The sequence below is a fragment of the Anser brachyrhynchus genome (assembly GCF_964034855.1).
Source record: "Anser brachyrhynchus genome assembly, chromosome: 5".
Lineage (NCBI taxonomy): Eukaryota > Metazoa > Chordata > Aves > Anseriformes > Anatidae > Anser > Anser brachyrhynchus.
The window spans coordinates 32,754,122-32,776,017 of record NC_137699.1 but is presented as its reverse complement, the minus strand read 5'-3'; the positions used below and the strand labels follow the sequence as shown (position 1 = coordinate 32,776,017).

Below are 21,896 nucleotides of genomic sequence, written 5' to 3'. Positions count from 1 at the left end.
AAACTGGGATAATGATAATACTTTTCTGGCCAACCTCTCCTGAGGCTAGTTTATTATAAGCTATAAAAAGAAAGGCTTGGGGAAGTCATTGCAGCTTTGTTGGGATGTGATGTTTTTGCAGGACATACCTGGAAGAGGAGCTGACTAAAGCCCGTGAGAAACCAAAGCTGCGTAAGGACATGTACAAGAAAATGATTGAAGTGGATCCTCTTGCTCCCACAGCTGAGGAGAATGCCCAGCATGCTGTCACCAAGCCCCGATACATGCAGTGGAGGGAAACAATCAGCTCTAGTGCCAACCTGGGCTTCAGAATTGAAGGGATTAAGGTAATAATTACACTTTTGCCTGTTCTTGGTGACTGAACTTTGGTATGTTGATTCATTAAAATGTGAGTGTGCATCAGTAGCTGGGTTTTCCAAAGGATTACATAAAAATGCATTAATTGAATCCATAGAGTTCAGTGTTTTGTGGCTTTAAAGCATCAATTGTAATTATAACAGAGTAGTGTCAAGGAAGTTGAGCATCAAATGCGTATCAGCCATGCTTGGCTCAACCACGAGACATTGCAGGAAGAAGCCATGCAGGTACACAGTGTATATACAAAGACAATCAAACTTGTAAGGAAGAATTCAGAACTGATTAAGTAACTGCCTCTCCTCATGTAATATTTTTTTTAGTCTAGAAACTGTACATATTTATTTCAAGTGAATCACAGTAAAGAGGCTTTGTTCCAGTTATGCTTATTTGCAAGGCATGTTAAAACGTTAGATAGATATTCTTAGGAAAGAGGAAACCTTTTTTAAGTACATGACAATATCCAGTATAGATGGGCTGAAATAAAGCCAAAAAAGAACAACCAGAGATAAAATTTGTCCATCAACAAAATCCATCTGCTGTTCTTAATGGATGAGTTTGTGTCCCTAGACCATTCCTAGGATACTACCTTACAGACACAGAAGGACCTTTGCAATTTTCTTTCCTACCCATTAATTCTTTATATTTGTTGTGTCCCGTGGCAATATCAGGTACCTGTCCAGAAGCCCTTAGGACCTACACTAAGAATATCAGCAACCCCACTAAGTTACTTGGATGTAACAGAAGTGCCTTCTGCTTGCATAGGTCTGTCACAGCTAGCCTGAAACTAGTGTGCTTGGGTTCTGATAGCGGGATACCTGTAGCAGCACGGAGCGTGGTGAGGGCTGCCCAAACCTGCCTCAGCCCTGGATGACTGCTTGCTAGCTGAGGCCCATGCCAGTGGCTGTGAAGATGTTAGCGTGGGTTACCCTGTGTGATTTTCAGGATGGTCATCAGAGCACAGCTGTGCCCATTGTCAGCATATATGTTTAACTTGGGTATGTTTGGATGTCATAAGTGATAATTTGAATTAGTTTTGCTTCTGTTTCATTGTTCAAGCGCATAGGAAAAAGAAAGGGATAAAAGAGGGTGAGGCTCGTGAGCAGAGCAGAGGCTCTTTAACCACCCCTTTCTTCTCTGCTTCCCTGTGTTGTCTTCTCCCTTCCTCATTCACAGATTCTCCTGCTGTGATACAGGAACTAGTGCTTCCAGCTCATGCTGTGCTGGCCCCCTGTACGCTGTGCCACCCACTCCTGACTGTTAGACACAGGCATTCTCATGTGGGAACTGTCTGGGTGGAGATGATCTGGCTCTAGTTCAGCAAACACTCTTTCTGTCTTACCCTTTAGCCATCTAATGATGTATCATGGTACCTATTTTAATCCTGTACCACTTAAGCCCTTCGATGCTCTCTGTAACGGAATCAGAAACCCAGATGATCTCAGGACCTTTTACATATGTTCAGAAGATCTTTGATCAGTGTAGAAGACTTAGAGATTTATGTTGAGTTCTGAAGAGTGACTGAGCTAAGGGAGTATAAGGGAGCTCCAGTAAAACCTCCTGTCTTGTTCTTTGTGATTTGGCTGTCTGTCAGAGGTGGGGAGGAGCACTTGGCACACAGACTGCATGGTATTTCCCTCTGTTAAGACAATGCTGGAACTGTGTAAAACAGGGCACAAATACTTAATCCTGTTTTAAGCACAAGAAGTGCTTTGGAGAACTCCACTGCATTACCTTTTTGACTGTCTTTCTATGCTGTCATGAGAGATGTAGGCATCATTCTCCTATTTTTGTATGTGGAGAAGTGGCAACAGAAGTTGTTCAAGCAACACAGCTAGTCAGTACTCCCAGCACTGTCACAGGAGCTGAACTGTACATCCCGTTCTGTATATTTGCAGAGCAGCAAAACTCTGCTGTGGAGGTCCCCACTTTAAAAGGAAAGCCTATAAGGATCTGTAATGCCAGTGACTGGTTCATGGGAAAAAAGGGGTTGTCCTCCCTGAGTACGCTGATAATTCCTGGCGTTAGGTCAGCAGATACATTGTGTGGTTGTTCAAGAATATTCCTGCCCTGTGGCTGCTGGGGTAAGAAGCAGAAGCAAAGAAGGTAAAAGTATAGAAGCCCTTCTGTGAAGTGGCTCCCTGTAAATGAGGTTCAGAATGCAGGTTTCCTCTCAAAGGGACTGCCTGAAGGCTTGGTCTTGCTAACGCTGTCTCTACAACAGTAAACTAATAGTTCTGAGGAGCAGAGATGCGTGGGGCTGAGAATCAGGAGTTCTTGCTTCCCATTCTGTCAGTGAATCTCTGTGCAGTTTTGGAAATCACTTCTCCCTTTGGTATCATTCCTTTAGATGTCAGCCGGGATAGCCATTTTCCCAGAAGGACGTCAGATTTGATTCATTAATCTTTGTTAACTCCATTTAGGTCACAACCTTAACCCAGAGCCCTTTAAGGGAAGTCTGCAGAGTAATCTGAGCAATACCGCACAGGCTAAGATAGGTAGCGATATCCTGTGGAGCAGCCAGACCTGCTGTCCTGCCAGCCTTGTCACTGCCACATCTGGTGAGAAGAGCTGCAAGCGGCCCCTAGCTGGACTGCGTAGCAGCGTGCTCCATCGTGCAGGGATGTACATGCGGGAGCTGACAAAGGCATGGCTTCGAGGAGCAAGTTGGGCAAGCACCTCCTGGGGGTCATGTACACCCAGAGCTGTTGCAAGGACCTCATACAGAATATGAGGGATGGTGCAGTTCAAAGCCAGGATTTACGTTTACAGCAAGAAAAGACAGGCAGCGATTATGTTTCCTGCCAACCACTCAAAGCAACAAAATCATAAAGTATTTCTAAACAACAAGGGAAGAAGCAACTAGTATATCCAGTTTAAAAAAACAACAACAACACAGGAATAGAAGGGAAAACACAGCAGCTCTTCCAGACTTTGCTCTAGGATTTAGGGCATGAGGAGAGATTATTTTAAAATAACCTTACTCCAGAGAAGAGATACGAGACATCAGACTAACCTCCAAATTTCTATGTTCTGTTGAGTATTACCGTACATCAGATCAGATGGCTCCTAACTTGTACTGTCTACCTGCTAAACTTCTCTTGCATAACTTACACATCTCATCAGGCTGACATGCCACACTTGTATCTGGTCCACAGCCTTGGAATAAAATTCTGTTTATTCTCCTGCTAAAATGTCTGGTAGGTGGGAGGCTGTTCTGCATGGCTTTGCCATTCAGTCAGTTCATTCTTTGCATGATAAATCTGGAGATTTAGTACTACTGGATTTTTTTTACGTATGTACTAGAAGTCCCAGTTCTGCTGTGGAATAAATAGCATTTCACCTGCTGAGACCAGAGCTGAATTTAACTAGTTTTGGTGCAGCAACTCTTAATGTGTAGAAGGGAGCATATTTTGACGACCTATTAATTTACTCCTATAATGGAATTATGGAAACTATGAGGGATTATGAGTGATTATGGAATTATCAGGGATTTCATTGGACTGATACAACAGAGAAGAATATAATTTGTTAATTCTGCAGGCTTTTGGTGGGTAGGGGCTACCAGCTGCAATAACTACAGTATTTTACATGCATGTCCTAGAGCTTGTATTAGTGTCTTTTGACACAAGGATTGTTCTTGGGGAAGTGCATACTCATATAGTCTGTGGTGACAGATGTCTCCGATTCACGTGCTGCTCTTAGGTACTTGTAGCCTCACAAGCACAAACTGGCCGCTGCCAGCACACAAGAAGACTAGGTTCTTTTTTCAGTAGCAGGATGCTTCTGTATTGAGCTGTACTGTTAGCACAAAAATACTCTGAATTTCTCCAGGACCCAGCCAGGTACAGGCATGCTCACACACTGTTCTTTGCCAAAATTCACACACCTGCCTCATCACTTCTAGCATTTGTATCACTGCTTCCATTGCAAATCTTGAGTTGTTCTTGTCTGGAGCTAGCTTTCAATTTTTGTGACTTCTAGGTCATATTAATGTGCAAAGGAACCGAGTCTTAACCACAGTTCTTTGGTTTCTACACTGAAAAACAAAAACAACAAAAACCAGCTAAATAGAGGAGGAAAAAAAAATGAGTAAAACTGGGTTTGAAAATGTCCCCATACACCTCCCAGCCAGGGTTTGGCTACACCAAGCTAGATAGCTAGATGAGCAGACAACTAAAGAGGTCGCTGTGGTTTGCCCCATTGAACTTTGCACTGCTACTACTGAGATGTGAGGAAAACCCTTCTGCAGGCTGGTAATATCATGAGTTGTTTGGTTTTGCCTTTTTTTTTTTTAAACTGCACTCAACAGGAAATGAAGTGCCATTTAATGTTATCCAATCAGCTTTTTATTTTTTCTCTTCCACCTCTTGCTTGCTTTATCTTCTCTCTTCCTGTTTGACTACTTACTTTCATCTGGTTAGTGAGAGCTTTGCTGCTGATGGTTCAAGAGGATTGACTGATGAGAGGAGTGATATGTGTAGTATAAATTGTCTCTGTTTTTTTTTGCAGAAGGCAGATGGAACATGTAACACAAACTTCAAAACTACAAAGACACAGGAGCAAGTTCTCCAAGTTTTTGTGGAATTCATTGAGGGCAACACAACTATTCTGGTGAGTCTCTTCAGCTTGACTAATCTTCGATCAATTCAACTTGCTTGAGGGCCATACTTCCATTGATATGAGCAAGATGGATTAAACTACCAAAGAGGAAAATGATTGGACTTTCAGTCCCTCTCAGCAGATGGACTGGACATGGAGACGTGGTTGGCTGAGACCCGTCCTGGCAGCTCTTGCCATGCCAACCTCGGGTTCCTCATGCTACCAAAAAGTCGGAAAGGCCAGCTTGTGGCTTGCCACCAGTCTCCACCCTGAGTGTAAAATATATCAGAAGGACAATGCTGTCCAAGCAAGTATCGGGGTGTTAGAAGAAGTTAGAAGAACTTGTGACTTCGGAATTCAGTTGAGAAGAGATAAAAACAGAGCATGGGGACAGGAAGTGAGACTGGTGGCTGGCAGTGCTCCAACGTGTGAGGCTTTCCTCAAAGAGCAATTCATGCATTCAGGAATTCATGTTTTTTCAAGGGAAGCACAGCAGGCATGTTGTAGATGGCATAACGTGTCTCCTGTCTTCAGAACTTCAAGGGTTGTCACAGTGTTTTGCTGTGATGTAGATGGCATTATGAGGGAAGATTAGCTCTCCAGGAGCAGCATGCTTGGTAATACAGGGCACCATTAAACATGCATGCTAGAGCTTTATGCATTGAATTTTTTTCCCCCTAATATGTTTGGAGCTTCTTGTCTCTCTTCTTACTATGGTAGATTGAAAGATTTTTTCATTACTTGAAACTTCTCTCTTTTTTCAAAAAAAAAAAAAAAAAGTCTGTTCTGCATCCAGGTGATGTATCGTTGCATCCAAAGCAAGACAGATAAGTACAGTTGGTGTAACGCATGCAGCAGCGGAACTCTATTCTGATCTTTCACTATGGAAGCCTATTGAACTGTATTTTAAGATCAACTTTGGAATTATGGCTCTGTTTTAAAGGGCTTTTAGCCTAAAATTAGTGTGATCTCTTCATTATATTGATTCTCATAAGCAGGGTATCCTCATTCATTCTCTCCCTGTTTATATATTTTTCTCTCCTCTTCTTCCAGAAAAAATACCTCAAGCGTCTGCAGGAAATTCATATCATTCTTGAATCCTCGGACTTCTTCAAGCGACATGAGGTGCGCAGTGAGTGTAATGCTCTGTGAAGGTGCATTGTTGCTTCATTTTACCATTCAGATGTACTTCAGAATAGCCCCCTGCATTAGTAGAAAGGAGTTTGTAGTAGAAGAAAACTCATGTGTGTTAACAGTACAGATACCTCAAAGCCTCCATCACAATGTTACAGAAGACTAAACCCATTGAGGAATAATAAATCCTCCAACTTAATAACATCCCAGCACTTAGAGCTCTGGGCCACTGTTGGGAATGGTTTTTTAGTGCCAGTTTCCTGTGGTTTCTCTAATTTCAGTGTTTTCCAGTGGGAATGCTTTATTTTACCTTGTTGATTTCCACTTGTCACTGGAGGCAATTTTATTAATCACAGGCCATGGTCTTTCTTTGAAAGTAGTTACTGGCTTTTGCTGAATCACTCAAACTGAGATCTGCTGCCAAGTGAGTTGGCAAACTGCTTTTCTCCCCTCTGTCTACTGGGTCCTTTTTGCCACCCAGGTACCTGTTTATGTTACTGATCAATTTTGTTATGCAAACGGGGCATGCAAATTGTCAATGTACAAGCAGTGCAGCCCCAAAGTCCTGATGGGTCCCAGGTGAGAAGGTCACCTGAGGAGGTTGTCTTCTTGGAGGCATAAGTGATGGGGGAGATGTAAAGATGTGTTTTTAACCACGTCATCTCCATCTGCCTTCCAGGTCGTTGGAAGCTCACTACTTTTTGTACATGATGGCAGTGGGAATGCCAATGTGTGGCTGATTGATTTTGGAAAGACCACCCTTCTCCCTGACGGGCAGACACTGGATCACAGGATCCCCTGGCAAGAAGGCAACAGGGAGGACGGGTACTTGTTGGGATTGGACAATTTGATTCGCATCTTGGAGAGCATCACTGAAAGATGAGTTGAGAGTGGCACAAAACTTCCAGGGCTGCTTTGTAACTTTCTGCTCTACTGGAATCACTCGGAAGGAAACCTCTTTAACTCCCTCCAAACTCCTGAGGTCATCACAGTGCAGAGGGAACTGCTTCCAGAGCCCAGCAGTTAGTTATCAAAATGACATTTGCATCAGCCCTCTGTGAATCTAAGTAACTAACTCCAGATTGGTCTGTATTGCACCAGCCTAACTTCAGGCTGGTCTTCAGAGAATCAAGGTCTCCATACTCAGGAATCACACCAGCATGAGTCAAGAGGTCTGTATGGTAAACCAGAACGATTCTGATTTCTGGCAAACAGATGGGACTCCAGATTACCTCTTAGTGAACAAGAGCAAGTGATTGGGGATTCAGGGTAGGAATAACATTTTTTCAGGGCACTGCATAGTTTTGAAACCAGCAGGAGTGTTTTTTTCCCTAATTCCAAGTCTCCTTGCTCTTGTGTGTACTATAGGTTGGACCAACAACAGCTGCTGTATTGTGTTATAGGTGTGCACAAGGTGGAGATTGGTGATAATCAGAAGAAACCTGGAGCAAAGGGAGACAACAGTTTGTAGTGGCTGGATGTGGTAACTGCTGTTGATCAGTCCTCTCCCCACCCTAGCTTCAATTCACTTCTGTCCAAGAACAACCTTGCTTTTTATGTAGCCTCTCAGGAGATTACAGATACGCTAGGGAGAGAATAGCAGACTGTTGTCTCCAAAAACATTTGACTTTCAGACTGGGTGGGCTGCTGGAAAAGTGCCTAGCTTGGCAAGTTTGGCCTCTTGTGGCTGAACTGCAGTTCTGAAAATCAGTAATAACACTCTGGCACACAGACTGGGGAACTAAGGGTTTTTTTTCAAGGCTTGTTTATTTTTAAGGTAAAACCCCTATACACATGCACACATCTGCACGCACTAGTAGCCAGCAACCACTGTGATCTCTTCAGATCAGAGTTTGACTGTCTTCTAATGCACGTGAAAGAGGTGACTTCTTGGCCATGTTCCTGTTCCCAAGTATGATGCTGTCACGTAAGTGTATAGATTGGAGCAGCGATCAGGAAGGTAATGTTTCTGCATTCACAGCATTACACTAATGACAATTCCTAGGCATCCTTTCTCCAAGGTATCAGCTGTTAACTCAGGGTAGTTTGGGGGGAGGAGTGTCAATGCGTCACATCCCCTAATCCCTGTCTGGAATCACAGGGCCACTTGTGCTTATTTTTTTTTTTTCCACTGTGGCCCAGGCACAACCTCAGTGTTTAGATGAAAATCAAGAAATACTGAAATGATGCATTTTCTTTTAATGGCTTCACCTACCATTGCTGTTGGTTGCCTCTAGCCACTTGAACAGTTTTTTAAATACTAGCAGTATAAATACTATCAGTATTCACCTGTTCACTCACATTCCAGGTTTTAATATAAATAATATGATAATGCAGTTTCCAAAATGAGGACAAGACTTATATTAGTATTTGATTAATTCCCTTTTAACATCTTAAGCTGGTAATGCATGTTGATCAGAAATTGCTCTCTCTTGCCAGTGTCCTGTACTCGGATGCGATTCCAAGAACTTTAGGATATATGAAGGTAACTCCATGCCTTGGGAAACTGCTATTTCAAGTAATAACTATGACTGTGAGCAAAAAAAATAAAACAAACACCTATACAGTCCAGCTCTGGAATGAAATGCAGCTATAACATTTGTAATTAAAATTGAAGGGCCTAAAAGAATTTCTTAAAAAAAGAGTTACTTTAGATAATACACTACTGTACCAAGAGATCAGCTCTAATAACTTTTTCATCACCTCTAAACAAAACAGCAGTATTAAAACTCAATCTTGATTGTGGCCTGAAAGTTAGAGGACATAAAGTGGGTATACTGTAGGAAATAGTGAGGCATGGAGACATTGCATCCTTAAACAGAAATTGTTTGAAACAGATAATTTTTGCAGTTCACTGCAAATACAGGTTTCTTCTGTGGTCTCCCAGAGTCCTTCTCGAGTTTATTTTCATGATAGTATGCTAATGAGTTTTCTACTTTTTCAGGTTTTGTTAGCTGTTTCAGAGAGTTTATGCATTTTTTTTTAACATTGTGGTGAGCCTTCTATAGCAAGCATGCATATTAGCATTCCAGATGCCGCCTAACTTTGAAATTGCTATGAGATGACAAATCAATCTGTGATGACTTTCATACACTTAATTTAAAAAAAAATAATCTTCCTCCTTTCCTGCAGCGAACAGGTAAACAAACCATCAGTTAGCAGTGCTTAAAGGGAAAAGCAGGTAAATGGGTCCTACAGGAGAGGACTTCAATAATGAGACCTTGTCTATAAAACTGCAATTTCAGAGAGGGGAAAAAAAAAAACAACTAGAGAAGTTAGACATGAGACTGTTCAGGTGATACAATTCATTAGTGGTCTGCCTAATTACTCTTCAGAGTTGAATTCTTTCTTTTTTTGTTATCACATATATGAAACTTTTGTACCAGTGCAACGTATTTTTGGGGGTGGGGTGTGGGAGGAGGATGTAGAAGGTACAAATTAGTTGATGCTCAAATGTTACTTGGGACTTTGAAACAAACTTTTAGAATTAATGTCCAGTTTTAAAAGAGAAGTAGAAGCAATGTGGTACCAGTAGCTCCAAAAAAACCGACTGCTGCTAGCACCTCAAAGGGTGGTTTGCAGTATATGGTCTTAGGGGAAAACATGAGAAGTGCTTTATTGCTGTGCAGTAGTTGGAGAGGTCAGGAAAACAGAAAACCTCTGCTATAGCAGTCCCTGCTCTGGAAACCCTTTCTAGATGCTAAATAGTTTTAGCAAGTTTGTTTTGAAATGGCCCGTTGGCTTGTCAAAGGGTTAGAAAGGAAGAAACCACAATCTAACATTCTGCTGCTGTTACAGGGAAGGTGAAAAGGAGGAAGCTTTCCATTAGCAAATGCCAAGTGTAGGACTGCAAATGAGGACTGGAGCTCTCAGGGGCTGGAGGCTAGGCACTCATGAGGAAATTATCACAGGGTAAGTTAGATACCTTGATTCATGTCAGAAGTCCCAGAGTGCCCATGTATGTACACTCACGTGCTACTGTGAGGAAGCAGCATAGCTTTCTTTCACTATAGGTTAAGTTGCCTTGAACAAGGTTGTATTTATGGGAGGGTCAACATGATGCCTTTGCACAGGCATTTACTGTACGAGAGCTGATGCATGACAACCAAGGCACTTGCTCACATACAAGTCTAGAACATGGTTCTTTAATGCTTCTGCTGAGATATTGCCTCACTCTGGAGACACTGAAATCACATGCGTTTCCACAGCATGGTAAGATATGCTGGTCCAGAGGCACCTTGGTGCTGAGCAGCTAACCTCTGAGTTAGGCACCAAGGTCACTAAACTCACTAGTTAGATGCAGCAACATTCAGTACTGTAGCTGCTGCATGCCTGTGTGAACCTAGCAGTAAGACTTCTCTTCCCCAACTTTGACAATGGCTTTCTTTTTGGCCTTGGATAACTATCCTAGGCCTCACTTTTGTTCCCATTTTACAGATGGGAATAGTGTGTACTTACCTCACAGGAATGGTGTGAGGCTGTATTTCATTATTGCTTGCAAGATGCTGTGAGATTCTTTGGAGGAAGGTGCAGTATAGAAATAAACAAACAAATACATCAGATAAGTTTTTAAATGATAGGTGTTAAGGTCCCCCCAGATATAAATTTGGATTACATTTAACCAAAGTGATGCAAATTAAATCCCTCTTTATTTTATACATGCGGAATATTCACTTACCATCTGATCCAGTTCCTATGATAGGGAAGGATTTCGATGGGAGTTGGACCAAACCATTAAGTATCTCAGAAGGCTCTTGCTTTTTTTTTTTTTATTGCTGTTATTATTTGTTATGGTACTGAGATCAAATGGCCTGTATCATCCACAGTGCATCTGTTCTGAACACTACAATGCAATGCTGACCATGGTCACTTTTGACATTGACTGTATTGACTGTTTGTTACTCTGAAGTGTGTATGCTAATAAATAAATGAGACTGAAGGAAAAAAGGGCAAAGACTGCTTCTAGTCTTTAGCATCCAATATTTCCTAAAACAAAACTGGTTCTAAGACCTTTAGAAGCTAACATTGGAACTTGGTTCCCAATACTATTTGGAACACGTGCTTCAGAGCCCAGTCCACACACCGTTTGACAGCTTCCATAGAGGTAAGTTCTGTCTCAAGAATCCCATTCCTCCAGTATATTTAACAATAATGCAGAAAAAGGCACTTTGCACACTCTGGGCATTTGTTTTCACAGGGCGGTCTTGTGTGGCAGCAGGGAGCAAGCAGTGCCCTGCTCCTGGAGTCAGTCCTCCTGGACTGGCAACGTTTCTCAACAAGACCATGTTCTCTTACCTGTGTGCAAAGTGTATTTAATGTAGAGGGAAACAAGTAGTCACCACTAGTGTCTCTTTATTTTGTGTTGCAAATATAAAGTGTACATTTGTCCAACTTTAAGTTGCATAGAAGCAGGCTTGTCATCTCCTTGTGTACAATAGTCACCCAAAAAGGTAAGTTGGCAAGAAGTACGGCATTGTTCAGAGGTAATGACAAATCAAAACCAGTTCATTTCAGTGAAAATGTCATGTGATGAGACTGACATGTTAGTGATACCATGCCTAAGGTCCCTGAATCAGATTAGAAACAGTAGGCAGCCAGAAGCAGGGCGAGCGAGCCCACGTCTGCAGGGTCTGGCATAATTCTGCTGCTCAAGGGTCTGCGGAAGTGTGAGCCCTGCCTGACACAGCTGAGGAGATGCAAATACTTTGGGGAAGACCGGATTCCCAGCAATTCTCTTCTATTTCAGGTAAGGAGGGGAAGGGTATTGGAGGTGGAATAAGTTACACTTGGAAAAGCCTGTATCTATTTAATTATACTTTTGAAGCTGTCTTAGTGCGCAACTGCCCGTTAGGAAATTAGGAGAGAACTTACCTCAGGAAAAGGGTATGAACAAGTGGGACACCTTAAATCTGTGCACAGTTAAAAGTTCTGTCTGCTTACAGGGAAAATGAAGATGCAAAACACTTGAAGTAGATGAGAGAAAAAATAAAGAAATGGGAAGCAAGAGTATCAACAAATGTGCAAAGAGAAAAGGCAAATTGAAATTTGCAATATTATTTCATCTTTTTTCTTATACAGTCCTCTTTAAAAGGTAGTAGATATGAGGCTGTATGAAGCAAAATAAAGTACTAAAATCCAAAAGAAAAAAACACCTATACATACACACATCTAAAAATAAGTTGTTAGATAGACTATGTTAAAACAGACACCCAACAGGAAGAAAAAAATATATTCCTATAGATAGCTGATTCTCCAGCGGGGAACTGTTGGAAGACTTCTCATATGGAGTACAGGACTGAGTTAATCCCAGTCAACAGCTCATGTCATTTCTCTAGGAAAAAAAATCATTTTTGGCTTTCAATTGAAAAAGTAATCTACACTAACTTTGACGATATGGATTCAACTCATTCATTATGCACTAGGTGTATCTCCTAAAAAAACAATTTGAAGCAAATGGTATTTTGAAATGGTAGAATTTGGGCACTATAAAATCTGTAATTGTATGAATGGTCAGTCTCAGAATTGTAGGAATTGAAGGCTGTAGTATACATTGAGATTGTTATTTTACTTTTTCAATAATGTGGTTTTGACAGCATATTGCATTTCAGCATCACTGTAGGAGCAATATTAGTATTATTTCCTTCACTATCTTCATTAAAAAATCATTATCGTGATGGTTTTCATAAAGTAGCTAAGAGATCAGATACAGAAAAACTGTTATGGGTCAAAGTTTCATGGCAACTATACTGACACAAGTTTGTTTACCTTTATTTCCATTTGAGGGAGTTAAGGGCATATAAAAATGCCGGTTGCTAATGTAGTTTCTTCTAAAATTCCCAGCTATTTCTTTCAGTGCCCATTTGGTACGTGCAGATCCATGTTCTGTCTTGTTGCAGAACATTGCATCTGACTCAGTAAATCCCTGAGCTGCATGCTGTTGTAAATCAGAAAAGTACTGTAGGAAATAATCAGTACATGCTCATTATACTCTTACGGTTGCCCTTCAACACCCCCACTGTTGGTCAGTCTCAGAGATGACATACTGGGCTGGATGGAGTTTTATTGTGGCTCAGCACAGCTTTTTCTCTGCTCTTCCTGTAATTAAGTACATTGACTCAACTATTTATTCAGTAAAAACATGTACGTTGTCCAAAGTGCTGGACTGACAAACTCACATTTTATGAGTAAAATTAGGAGAGAGTGACACAAATCTGCCTGTGGCATTGGCGAATAGTAGAAAAACTATAGTTCCAACTTTACTCTTTTCTCACTTAACTTTTCAATATCTTACCTCATTTTATCACTGTTTGCCTTTCTAAATTCATGAATTAAGTTGAAGCAAATGCTGCGTATGGGGAAAACAATGGTAGCTCAAGGTGCGTAACCATGTGGAGCAGGGATCTCACCTGCTTCTTGCTGGAATCCCAGCGTTATTGTATAATCATTTCCACATAAACGTCTAAGAAATGTCTATTGCCTGCTTGCCTGCTACCTTTTAAAAAGTCTACAGGAAGAAAAGGTGCTACAATTCTCAACTTCCTATGACTTCTAAACAAGTCCATATTTCACTCCTCAACACCGATTTCCACCCCATGGTGATTGCTAAGGAGAATTGAAAGCAGAGTTGCCACTCACCTGCAAAAGCATGGTCATGGCCACCAGTGCTCCACTCAGAACAGAGCCTGTTACAAACAAGTGCTGGAAAGTGATCTCAAGTCACATCCATTGCGGTTGAGCTAGGACCACTGCACTCTGCTGCAGCCTTATCTCATATGCAGGGACAAAGGGCCCTAGTTGCTGGTGCCCACTCACTACAGTTGGTGAGTTTGATAGCTCACCCTTGGGTGAAAAACTACTACAGCACAAACCACAGGGCTAACATAATCCGAAAGGTAAGGTTGCTGAAGATGAGCTGGTGTTAATCCAACTAGCTAAAATTAGGTCTATTTATTCTCGACAAGCAGGTTGCAGAGGTGGCCTTCCTGAGATATAACCAAAAATGTTAGCCTCTGCAGGGGGAAAGAATGAGTACGCAAATTTCCTGCTAACTCTGCCTCATCTAGCCTGGTTGTAGCAGCTTCTGGACATATGATAGGACAGGCAATGAGCCAAAAGGGTGAGTAGCTGCCCTGGCCACCTATCACTTCACAACATGGATTTGGGATTTTTTCCATACCATACAGTCATTGTTAAAAGTTAAAGTTAAAAATCATCACCAGTCAGATCTGGAAATTAAAGTATATAAAACTACTCATTCTAAAGCCAGAGGTATGTATAGGACTATAGGAAGCTAGGAGCAAATACAAAGCCAGACAAAGCATGGAACCTGAGCTGAAGGTGTGCACTTCACTGACGAGGTGGATTCAGACTTCACTCTGTGCTGTTCTGTACCACACATCTACAGCGACCATCCCCGAATGACGCAAAGCACATGAAATTTGTGGTCAAAGCAAACTCTCTCCTGCCAACCCCCATCTTCAGACTGCGCATACAGCTATCACCACGCACGACACCTGTACCGGGGCACCTCCTCCCTCAAAAGAGGGCAAGACAGAGTCTACAACTGACATCTTGGTATACAACTTGATTATGTGTGAAGGCAGCACGTAATTTGCCATTGCAAGTTGGCAGTGAAACCTTCAGGGGTGGGATGAGGACAAAATGCTTCTGAGACTGTTCTGGCTTAAACAAAATGATTTACTTTTTCAGTCTCCTTGTCTTGCAGGCATTAACCAGTAAACATCAGTTTAGACCCTAAACAGCAGAAGAAAGCATTAGAAATCATCTCTCTTCAGAACAAACAGCAGCTACCTTAACCAGCAAGTCAAAGGCTAGAAGAAATGACAATCTGCTCAGGTGTGTGAAGCCAAGGCATGGTTTTAGCTTTCTCAAGTGGTTGAGCTATTCTGCCTTGCTGTGGAAGGGGCACTGTAAGGTAGTGCTTGTACTAAACAGGTTCCCCTTCACTCTACCCCCCCACCCCCCTTGCATTACCCTGTTCCTACCTCAGAGGCGTACGGATTAAAACCGAGAACAACTCCAGCCCGCAAAACACTACACAGTTACCCTAGAACTTCAGCTTAATGCTTATCAACATAGCACAGGAAATTACTGCTGTATATTGAAGTACTTACAAAAAATGAAGTTCATCCCAAGAAAAGTCCATTAAAGATAGACAGTCCATTTTGCATCATCCCATGCAGCTCACCCTTTCTTGGAAAACCACCTGCCCCTTCCACACCAGGAGCTGTGAAGAACTCAACACCATGAGGTAAACAGCATATTTTCTTCACTATTCAAATGGATGCCATCAACTCCCAACTATTTTTTTTTATAGTAAATGTATTTTCCTCTTCATCGCTTGTTTTCAAAACACATGCTCAGAGGATCCTGGATTTTTTTTCATTCTTCCTGCTGCTTCCAATTTGAGCAGTAGCTTCATGTTTTTCCACATGGTCTGCTAATGAAACAGATGCAAATGTAGCTGCTATTTATTTACATCCCTGTTGCTGCGTGAGCATCATTAGCAAGTCATCAGGATGGCAAAAAAGCTCTAGGGGAATATAGAAGCCTTTGCACGTTGGTTGCTGCTGGCACAGCATGCATTTTTGGTTTCATAAGTCAGAAAGAAGAGCAATCTATGTTGGTCATTTGTTTCATCCAAACACTGTGGTTGGATGATAGGTCTGTTTCTTTTCACCTGAGCAGATTGAGGAGGAATTCTTCCATTAGGTGTTGTATTCTGAATCCGAGCAGCAATGCCGTTGTCCTCTATAGCTAAGCTGGTCCAGTGGAACACATCTGATGGACAGAGATGGAAATGCAACTGTCTTTAATGATTTGGGAATCTGGCAGGTAGAAGGAGGAAGCATATCATTGCTGATGTTGAAACATCACCCATCTGAAGGAACTTAAATGGAGGAAGTAAGTAAAACAGGAAGCAGTTCAAGTTTGCTCTTCCTGACACACATATTCCCTGATCTTTGGAAGAATCTTTTCTGTTATACTGGTGTAACACTCAGGTCATCTGACAAAGACAGACCAGAGTCCCTCTCTCTTGCTGTTTTCTCTGTTTTATACAAAGGCTTCTCATCTGTACGCAGACTGGAGCTCCTTAGCACAGCTGCTCTGACCTCTGCCAAAACTGATGGCTGGTGGTCAGTGCTATAGCACAGATCATCGTAGGCATAATTTACATTGCCGCAGGGGAAAGTCTGGAGTTTCACCAGTTCAATCCCACCAATATCTAAGTGAGGGCAGTTGCTTCGACTTGGAGATGCTGGAGATGCCCGAGAACTAGGAGAAGAGCTGCAATTCCCATCAAAGCCTGAATCTTCTCGCTCTGGAGTTGCTTTCAGCTTGGAGGTGGGGCTCAAGTGACAGATGTTCTCTAGCACCCACGATCCATAGGTTGGGTTCCAAAGGTTTTTTGTTTTGTTCTTCAGTCTGTGGGTTGGTGGATTGCTGAGTTCTAACTTCTGGTTTGAAGTCTGCTGGAGCCAGGACCCACTGTTGAAATCGCTGAGGCATGGCAGGCTGGGTCCTCGAGCAGTCCGGTTGCTCAGGTTCTCCACCAGTAGCTCTTGTGGACACTGTACAAGTTTGTGCCCAGCATGGTGGGAGTCCAGCATTTTAGGCGTTGTCTGAGGTGTGAGAGAAGGGCTCACCAACAGGGGCACCATCCCACTGGAAATGTTTGGGCGCATGACTGTGCTCCCTTCATCCTCTGGTGCTGGGCTGCACTCCACGGGCAGCTCCGTGTTGATCACATCAGGGTCCTAGAGGAGAGAGGATTACACAAAAAGCATTACCATTTGAGCACCTCCAGGATGACTGACACACCTGCACTTTCAGAGGAAATAGCTGTGAGAGCAAAAAAAAAAAAAAACAAAAAAACTTCTGGCAGAGACTGACATCAGGTTTGGGCAATATTCCTGCATGTCATATAAGCATGCTGTGATAAGCATGCTGTGTGCTGTTAGGACATGCAAAAATGCTCTCTTTTTTTTATGCGCTTCCTTTGAACAGCAGCTGTACTTTACTGGAATCAGCAGCTAGGCTAGGGGTCACCAGGTATGTAATGTTCTCAGGCAGGTTAGATCCAGGAGTCTAGCTGTAAAATGCTACCAGATGGTGAACTCACTGTGCCATCTCCCCCTCACCCCCGTACCAGTTCAGCCATGGCTTTCAAGCAGCACTAGACAAGGTCAGAATATGGACCTTGAAAGACATGAGTACCTTTCCATCACAAAATGGAGAATGTTTTGCTACTGAACAAGCTGAGAGCTGGAACTAGCCACTCCATACAATATACACTCATTTTGGATATGTTGTAGATGGGAGAGCTAGGATACATCAAAACATAAATGAAAAGAGCAGGTGAGCCAACAGCACCATCACAGTTGGGAAAGCAATTAGATCAGTCTGTCAGGAGTCATAATCTTGTTTTAGTGCACTAATACTAGTGCCTTTGGATGCCTGGCACTCTGTGGATTGTCATCCATACGGCTACCACGGGCCAATACCTGTGTGCAATACTTGATTCTTTCCAGGATGGTGGAGAAGTTTGGCCGGTACTCTGGGCTGTGCTGCCAGCACTGTGTCATGATCCGGTACCTTAAAATGAAGGAGGAAAAAAAAAGTATCAGTTAAGAAAGATAATTATGAAAAACGTGTTTCATTATGAAGTGATCATGGGTCCAGAAGAACTGCACTCAGTACATGGCTCTAGGGAGAAGAGCAGAAGTAGATATGTCATTTCTGCGTCCTTGGATCCCAAGTCATTAGGGGACCACTACTTAAAGCAGATCTTGTGGTGTTCTAAGTTGTGTACAAGAGACAGTGGCTCAAGAGATGTGCAGTAATACCTGGGTAGTAGCTGGGGCAATCACCATTCCCTGACTGAAGGTGTCCAGCTGCCTTCTAACCTGTTTGGTATCCACTATTCCTTAACTTGAGGGAGTGAAGAAATACTTACACTGGCCCTGGACAGTTCTTTGGTGGGTCCATTCTTCCTCCACTGGTGACAAATTCCAGCACTTCCTGATTGGTTTTGCAAGGATAGGGCATGTAGCCCAGAGAGAAGATCTCCCAGAGCAGCACACCAAAGGACCTGTGTCAGAAACCAGCCAACAGTACCAATTAGGTTTCATTTGTGCTCCACAAACCTGGAACAAAGCTGTGTAGGTAAAATGACAGCAACAACCTTTTGAAACTGTAGGACAACCATAGTAACGTGCAATTAACATGATTATAAGCCAACCTTGATATAAAAAAAGATCAAAACCCATGCTCAAGCTCCAAAAGTAGCTTTGCAGAGGTTTCAGCATATTTGAATAACTCTGAAGTTGTTCTTTCTGCTGCATTTGTTATTTCTAGAACAGAAAATGCCACAACCCTTTGCTATGTATGGTATAACTGAAAAGAAGAACCATTACATTTGGCATGGAGATTCTTACCTTACTGTGAAAGACTTAAGATGTTTGAATCAGTGTCTGGGGAGAGGGTGCTCAGGAATAAAAACAAGAGTCAGAGTCCTCCAAGACAAAGTTGAAAGGCAGCAATATATATTTTTTATGTTATGATATTGTAGCTCTCCTCTATTTTTTTTTTTCTCCTCCACATTTACAGGTCAGTTAGGCAGTGCCACTGAAAATAACTTACAGCTTAGACCCGGAGAAGTTAAGAGGGTTCTGCAAGGACTTCAGTAGGGACAGAATTTCACAAGTCAGTATTTGCTGCAAAGGTGGATGAAATTGCCAGAACATGCACATTGCTTCTAACAGCCTATTACAGAAACTGTAGCACCTTCCTTCAAAATATTTAGTACTGGCTGTTCACAGTTATATTCTGATATACAATCCCTTGTCTTCTGGCATCACCAGCAACTTCAGGAAACTGGGTCAGTGTGGCATTTAAGGTAATGTCTCAGTTCAAAATATTGAAGAATCTACTGTATAGGAAGAGAGGTGTTCTTAAGCAACTGGAAAACTTCCATCGCCAGCACCTTGGCATGAATGTGTCACTGTTGAGGGGGAGCTCATTTTAAAGAAAGATCAGGTTGCATGAGGAGTCAATATATAAATATTGTTTCCTCAGCAACCAGCAAAGACTTCTGCTTAAGTCTGCTGTCACTTTATATATAACAGAAAAAAAATGATACAAAAGAGTAATCCTGCACGGTATAGAGAGTCATTTACAAGATGCATGAGTGGGCCTTGCCACCAATAAAAACTGAGTGGCAGATACTAAGAGCTGAGGGAAGCGTGTGATGGTATTGGCCTGTATTTTATGCGTTTGTCTGAATTTTTAACTGAGACTTCTTGGGATTCTAAACTTTCTTCTCTTTGTACTTCTTGATTACCCTTGTACGATACTCTGCATTTATCTATGGCTGTTTGTTGTGCCCTCCATTTACATTAGATTTTTAAATTCTCACATAGAATTTTTTAGCCATCCTTAGTGCAGAGGGAAGATAGCTACTTTTTTTTCCTTTTTAGGACATGGGAAATTCTGATATCTTTAAGGGTTCCTGTCGAGCAGACATTTTTTCTTAAGTAGTAAATATCTTGACCCTTATCAATGAGTAGCAGAGTTCATTAACAGACATTTGTTACCAGGTATCAGTCTTGGAGGTGAAAATACCCTCTAGAAAAGCTTCTGGTGGCATCCACTTGACAGGAAGCATAGCTCTTCCTCCTTTGCGATAATAACTTGCTCTGGAAAAGATTAAATACATGCCACACAGTCTGAAAGGGCTGAGATGTATAAAAGATCCTATCACCACAGCAACAGGAGCTGGAGAGAGTGGATGCAGCAACAGGGGCCAAATGAGACAAAGACATCAACACAAATAGTACTTCTGAGCAGCATTTTATACCATGGCTGCAGCTGGGGTGGAAACTGAGGATGTTGTAGGTTCATAGCTAAATCAAATTTGCTGATGCTTTGCACAGGGCATTGATACAGCAAATCTTCTTGACATCATAAATTTAGAATTATGGATTTATTTATTTATTTATTAGTTTAAGATTATATGTGGTCAGCTATCCAATAAATTTGCCTGTGCTTAGTTTAGCATCCATGTGTGTTTTTAAGTGTTCTCTGTGGCTCAGTCTGGAATAAACCAACTGAAGTACATTGGCTAGTAGGCATAAATGTATTAATTTACAGTCTGTTAATTCCAGTTAGTTAACTGGAAATCAGATTCAGACATGTAACAGACAATTCAGCTGCTTCAAATTCCATGAGGCAATTCAAACCATTGAAATTGATGATGATTTCTGAGTTATTCATAGGACAAACAGCCTTTCACTTACCTGTAAATATCCCTGGCCATCCCAAAGTCACCAATTTTGGCTATTCGTCCTGCTCCAGTGCAGGTCAAAAGGCAATTCCTTGCAGCTATATCTCTTTAAAAAATAATTAATTAATTAATTATAATCCAATTTTAAACTCTTAAGTAGCTAAGGGAATAGAGAAAGAATATTAAACCCGGTCCTGCAAGTCTTAGTTGAGTCATCCTTACAACAAATGAAGAGAACCTTATTAAAAATAAGAACTAATGCTAATTACATTATTATTTTCATTAACCACAATTATTAAACTACATTTGCATTACATTTTCTATTCAGTGTTCTCTGAGCATTACCCACTACCACCACCTTTCATTAAGGCAGAAAGCAGGGTCAGTGTCAGAGAAGGTACATGGATCCAACCTCTTTTGCTTCAACCATGACAACCACGTTATGACTTTATGCTCTTTTTTTTTTTTTTTTTGAAGAGTGTTTTTCAATGGCTTCTCAGCAGTGCCTCTATCAGTGACAGATGTGATGCTATGAGAAAGTCTTAGTAAACTGCTTGAAAAGTCAATGTGGGACCAGATTCAGTAAATTGTTGCTCTGTTGCTTCTGGCAGTCTCCCATGGAACCAAGCAAGGCTACATATGGGAGCAGCCATTTGCTGGATGCAGGTTTAGCTTGTGGCAAACAGTAGGGATGACTGCATGGCCATGACTGAAGGGTTTGTATTCATTTTAAACGTGTGTTCTGAAAAGGGACTCATTAAAAATCATAGCACTGTGTGGGTCCTGTTGACTGCCAAGAAAAATGAGATCCTCAAACAACTCACACGTTCCTTCCCACTGCCAGCTTTGAAAATTCCTGCAGGATTTGGAATTCAAGCTTAGCCTTCTCTTCCATCATCATCTGTGACTCTTACATGACAAGACCTGCCTTTAGTGACATCTCCACAACTCCACTACACTACGTTTCCCTCTACTATGCCTCTTACTGGTACTGATAACCTTCCCTGGATTGCACATCCATTAACTCTAAATAATACTGACAACACTAACAAATACCGATACAAGATCCAAATGAAATTCCTTCTATACCAATTTACTGAACTGTTGGCTAGAACAAAGTGAGTCCCTTCCCATGTTGCTTATACTAGAAATCTAACCATATAAAACTGAGCCAGAGAGTTTTTCAAAACACAATGTGCTCCAGTTGAAAGACAAGCCCTAGTTTCTTCCACTTCTCTCCTGAAATGGAGACTGGTTTTGAGCAATACAGTTGGCCTCTCCATTTGTTGACACAGATTTTAGAAGCTTTATGTGGTGACTACTGGGCTCAGTGACATATGATAAGAAAATCAGGGAACTTCTACCTGAAAGGAGAAATGAAAATTGTTTTTATAAAATACTTGCGGAGAGCATATCTGTTGAGTTTCTGTTTGACTTCTTGCAGCACAAGCAAAAACTGGTCCTTAAAATGAATTCGTAAGATCAGGGTGGGTGGGGGGAT

At 41.7% G+C, this 21,896-nt stretch overlaps 2 protein-coding genes across 2 annotated transcripts in view; one reads left to right on the top strand and one right to left on the bottom strand.

The window, feature by feature from the left end:
• Positions 1–12,239, top strand: part of ITPKA (inositol-trisphosphate 3-kinase A) — a 40,484-nt gene extending 28,245 nt beyond the window's left edge. Inside the window, exons 4-7 of the mRNA XM_080593439.1 lie at positions 122–326; positions 4,867–4,968; positions 6,010–6,081; positions 6,770–12,239. Of these exons, the coding sequence (XP_080449565.1) occupies positions 122–326; positions 4,867–4,968; positions 6,010–6,081; positions 6,770–6,973 (583 nt within the window). The 3' untranslated portion in view covers positions 6,974–12,239. The remainder of the gene's footprint in view (positions 1–121; positions 327–4,866; positions 4,969–6,009; positions 6,082–6,769) is intronic.
• LTK (leukocyte receptor tyrosine kinase) overlaps positions 10,780–21,896 on the bottom strand; it is a 110,813-nt gene continuing 99,696 nt past the window's right edge. Inside the window, 5 exon segments of the mRNA XM_080593432.1 lie at positions 10,780–16,868; positions 17,616–17,706; positions 18,068–18,202; positions 19,707–19,808; positions 20,409–20,501. Of these exon segments, the coding sequence (XP_080449558.1) occupies positions 16,092–16,868; positions 17,616–17,706; positions 18,068–18,202; positions 19,707–19,808; positions 20,409–20,501 (1,198 nt within the window). The 3' untranslated portion in view covers positions 10,780–16,091.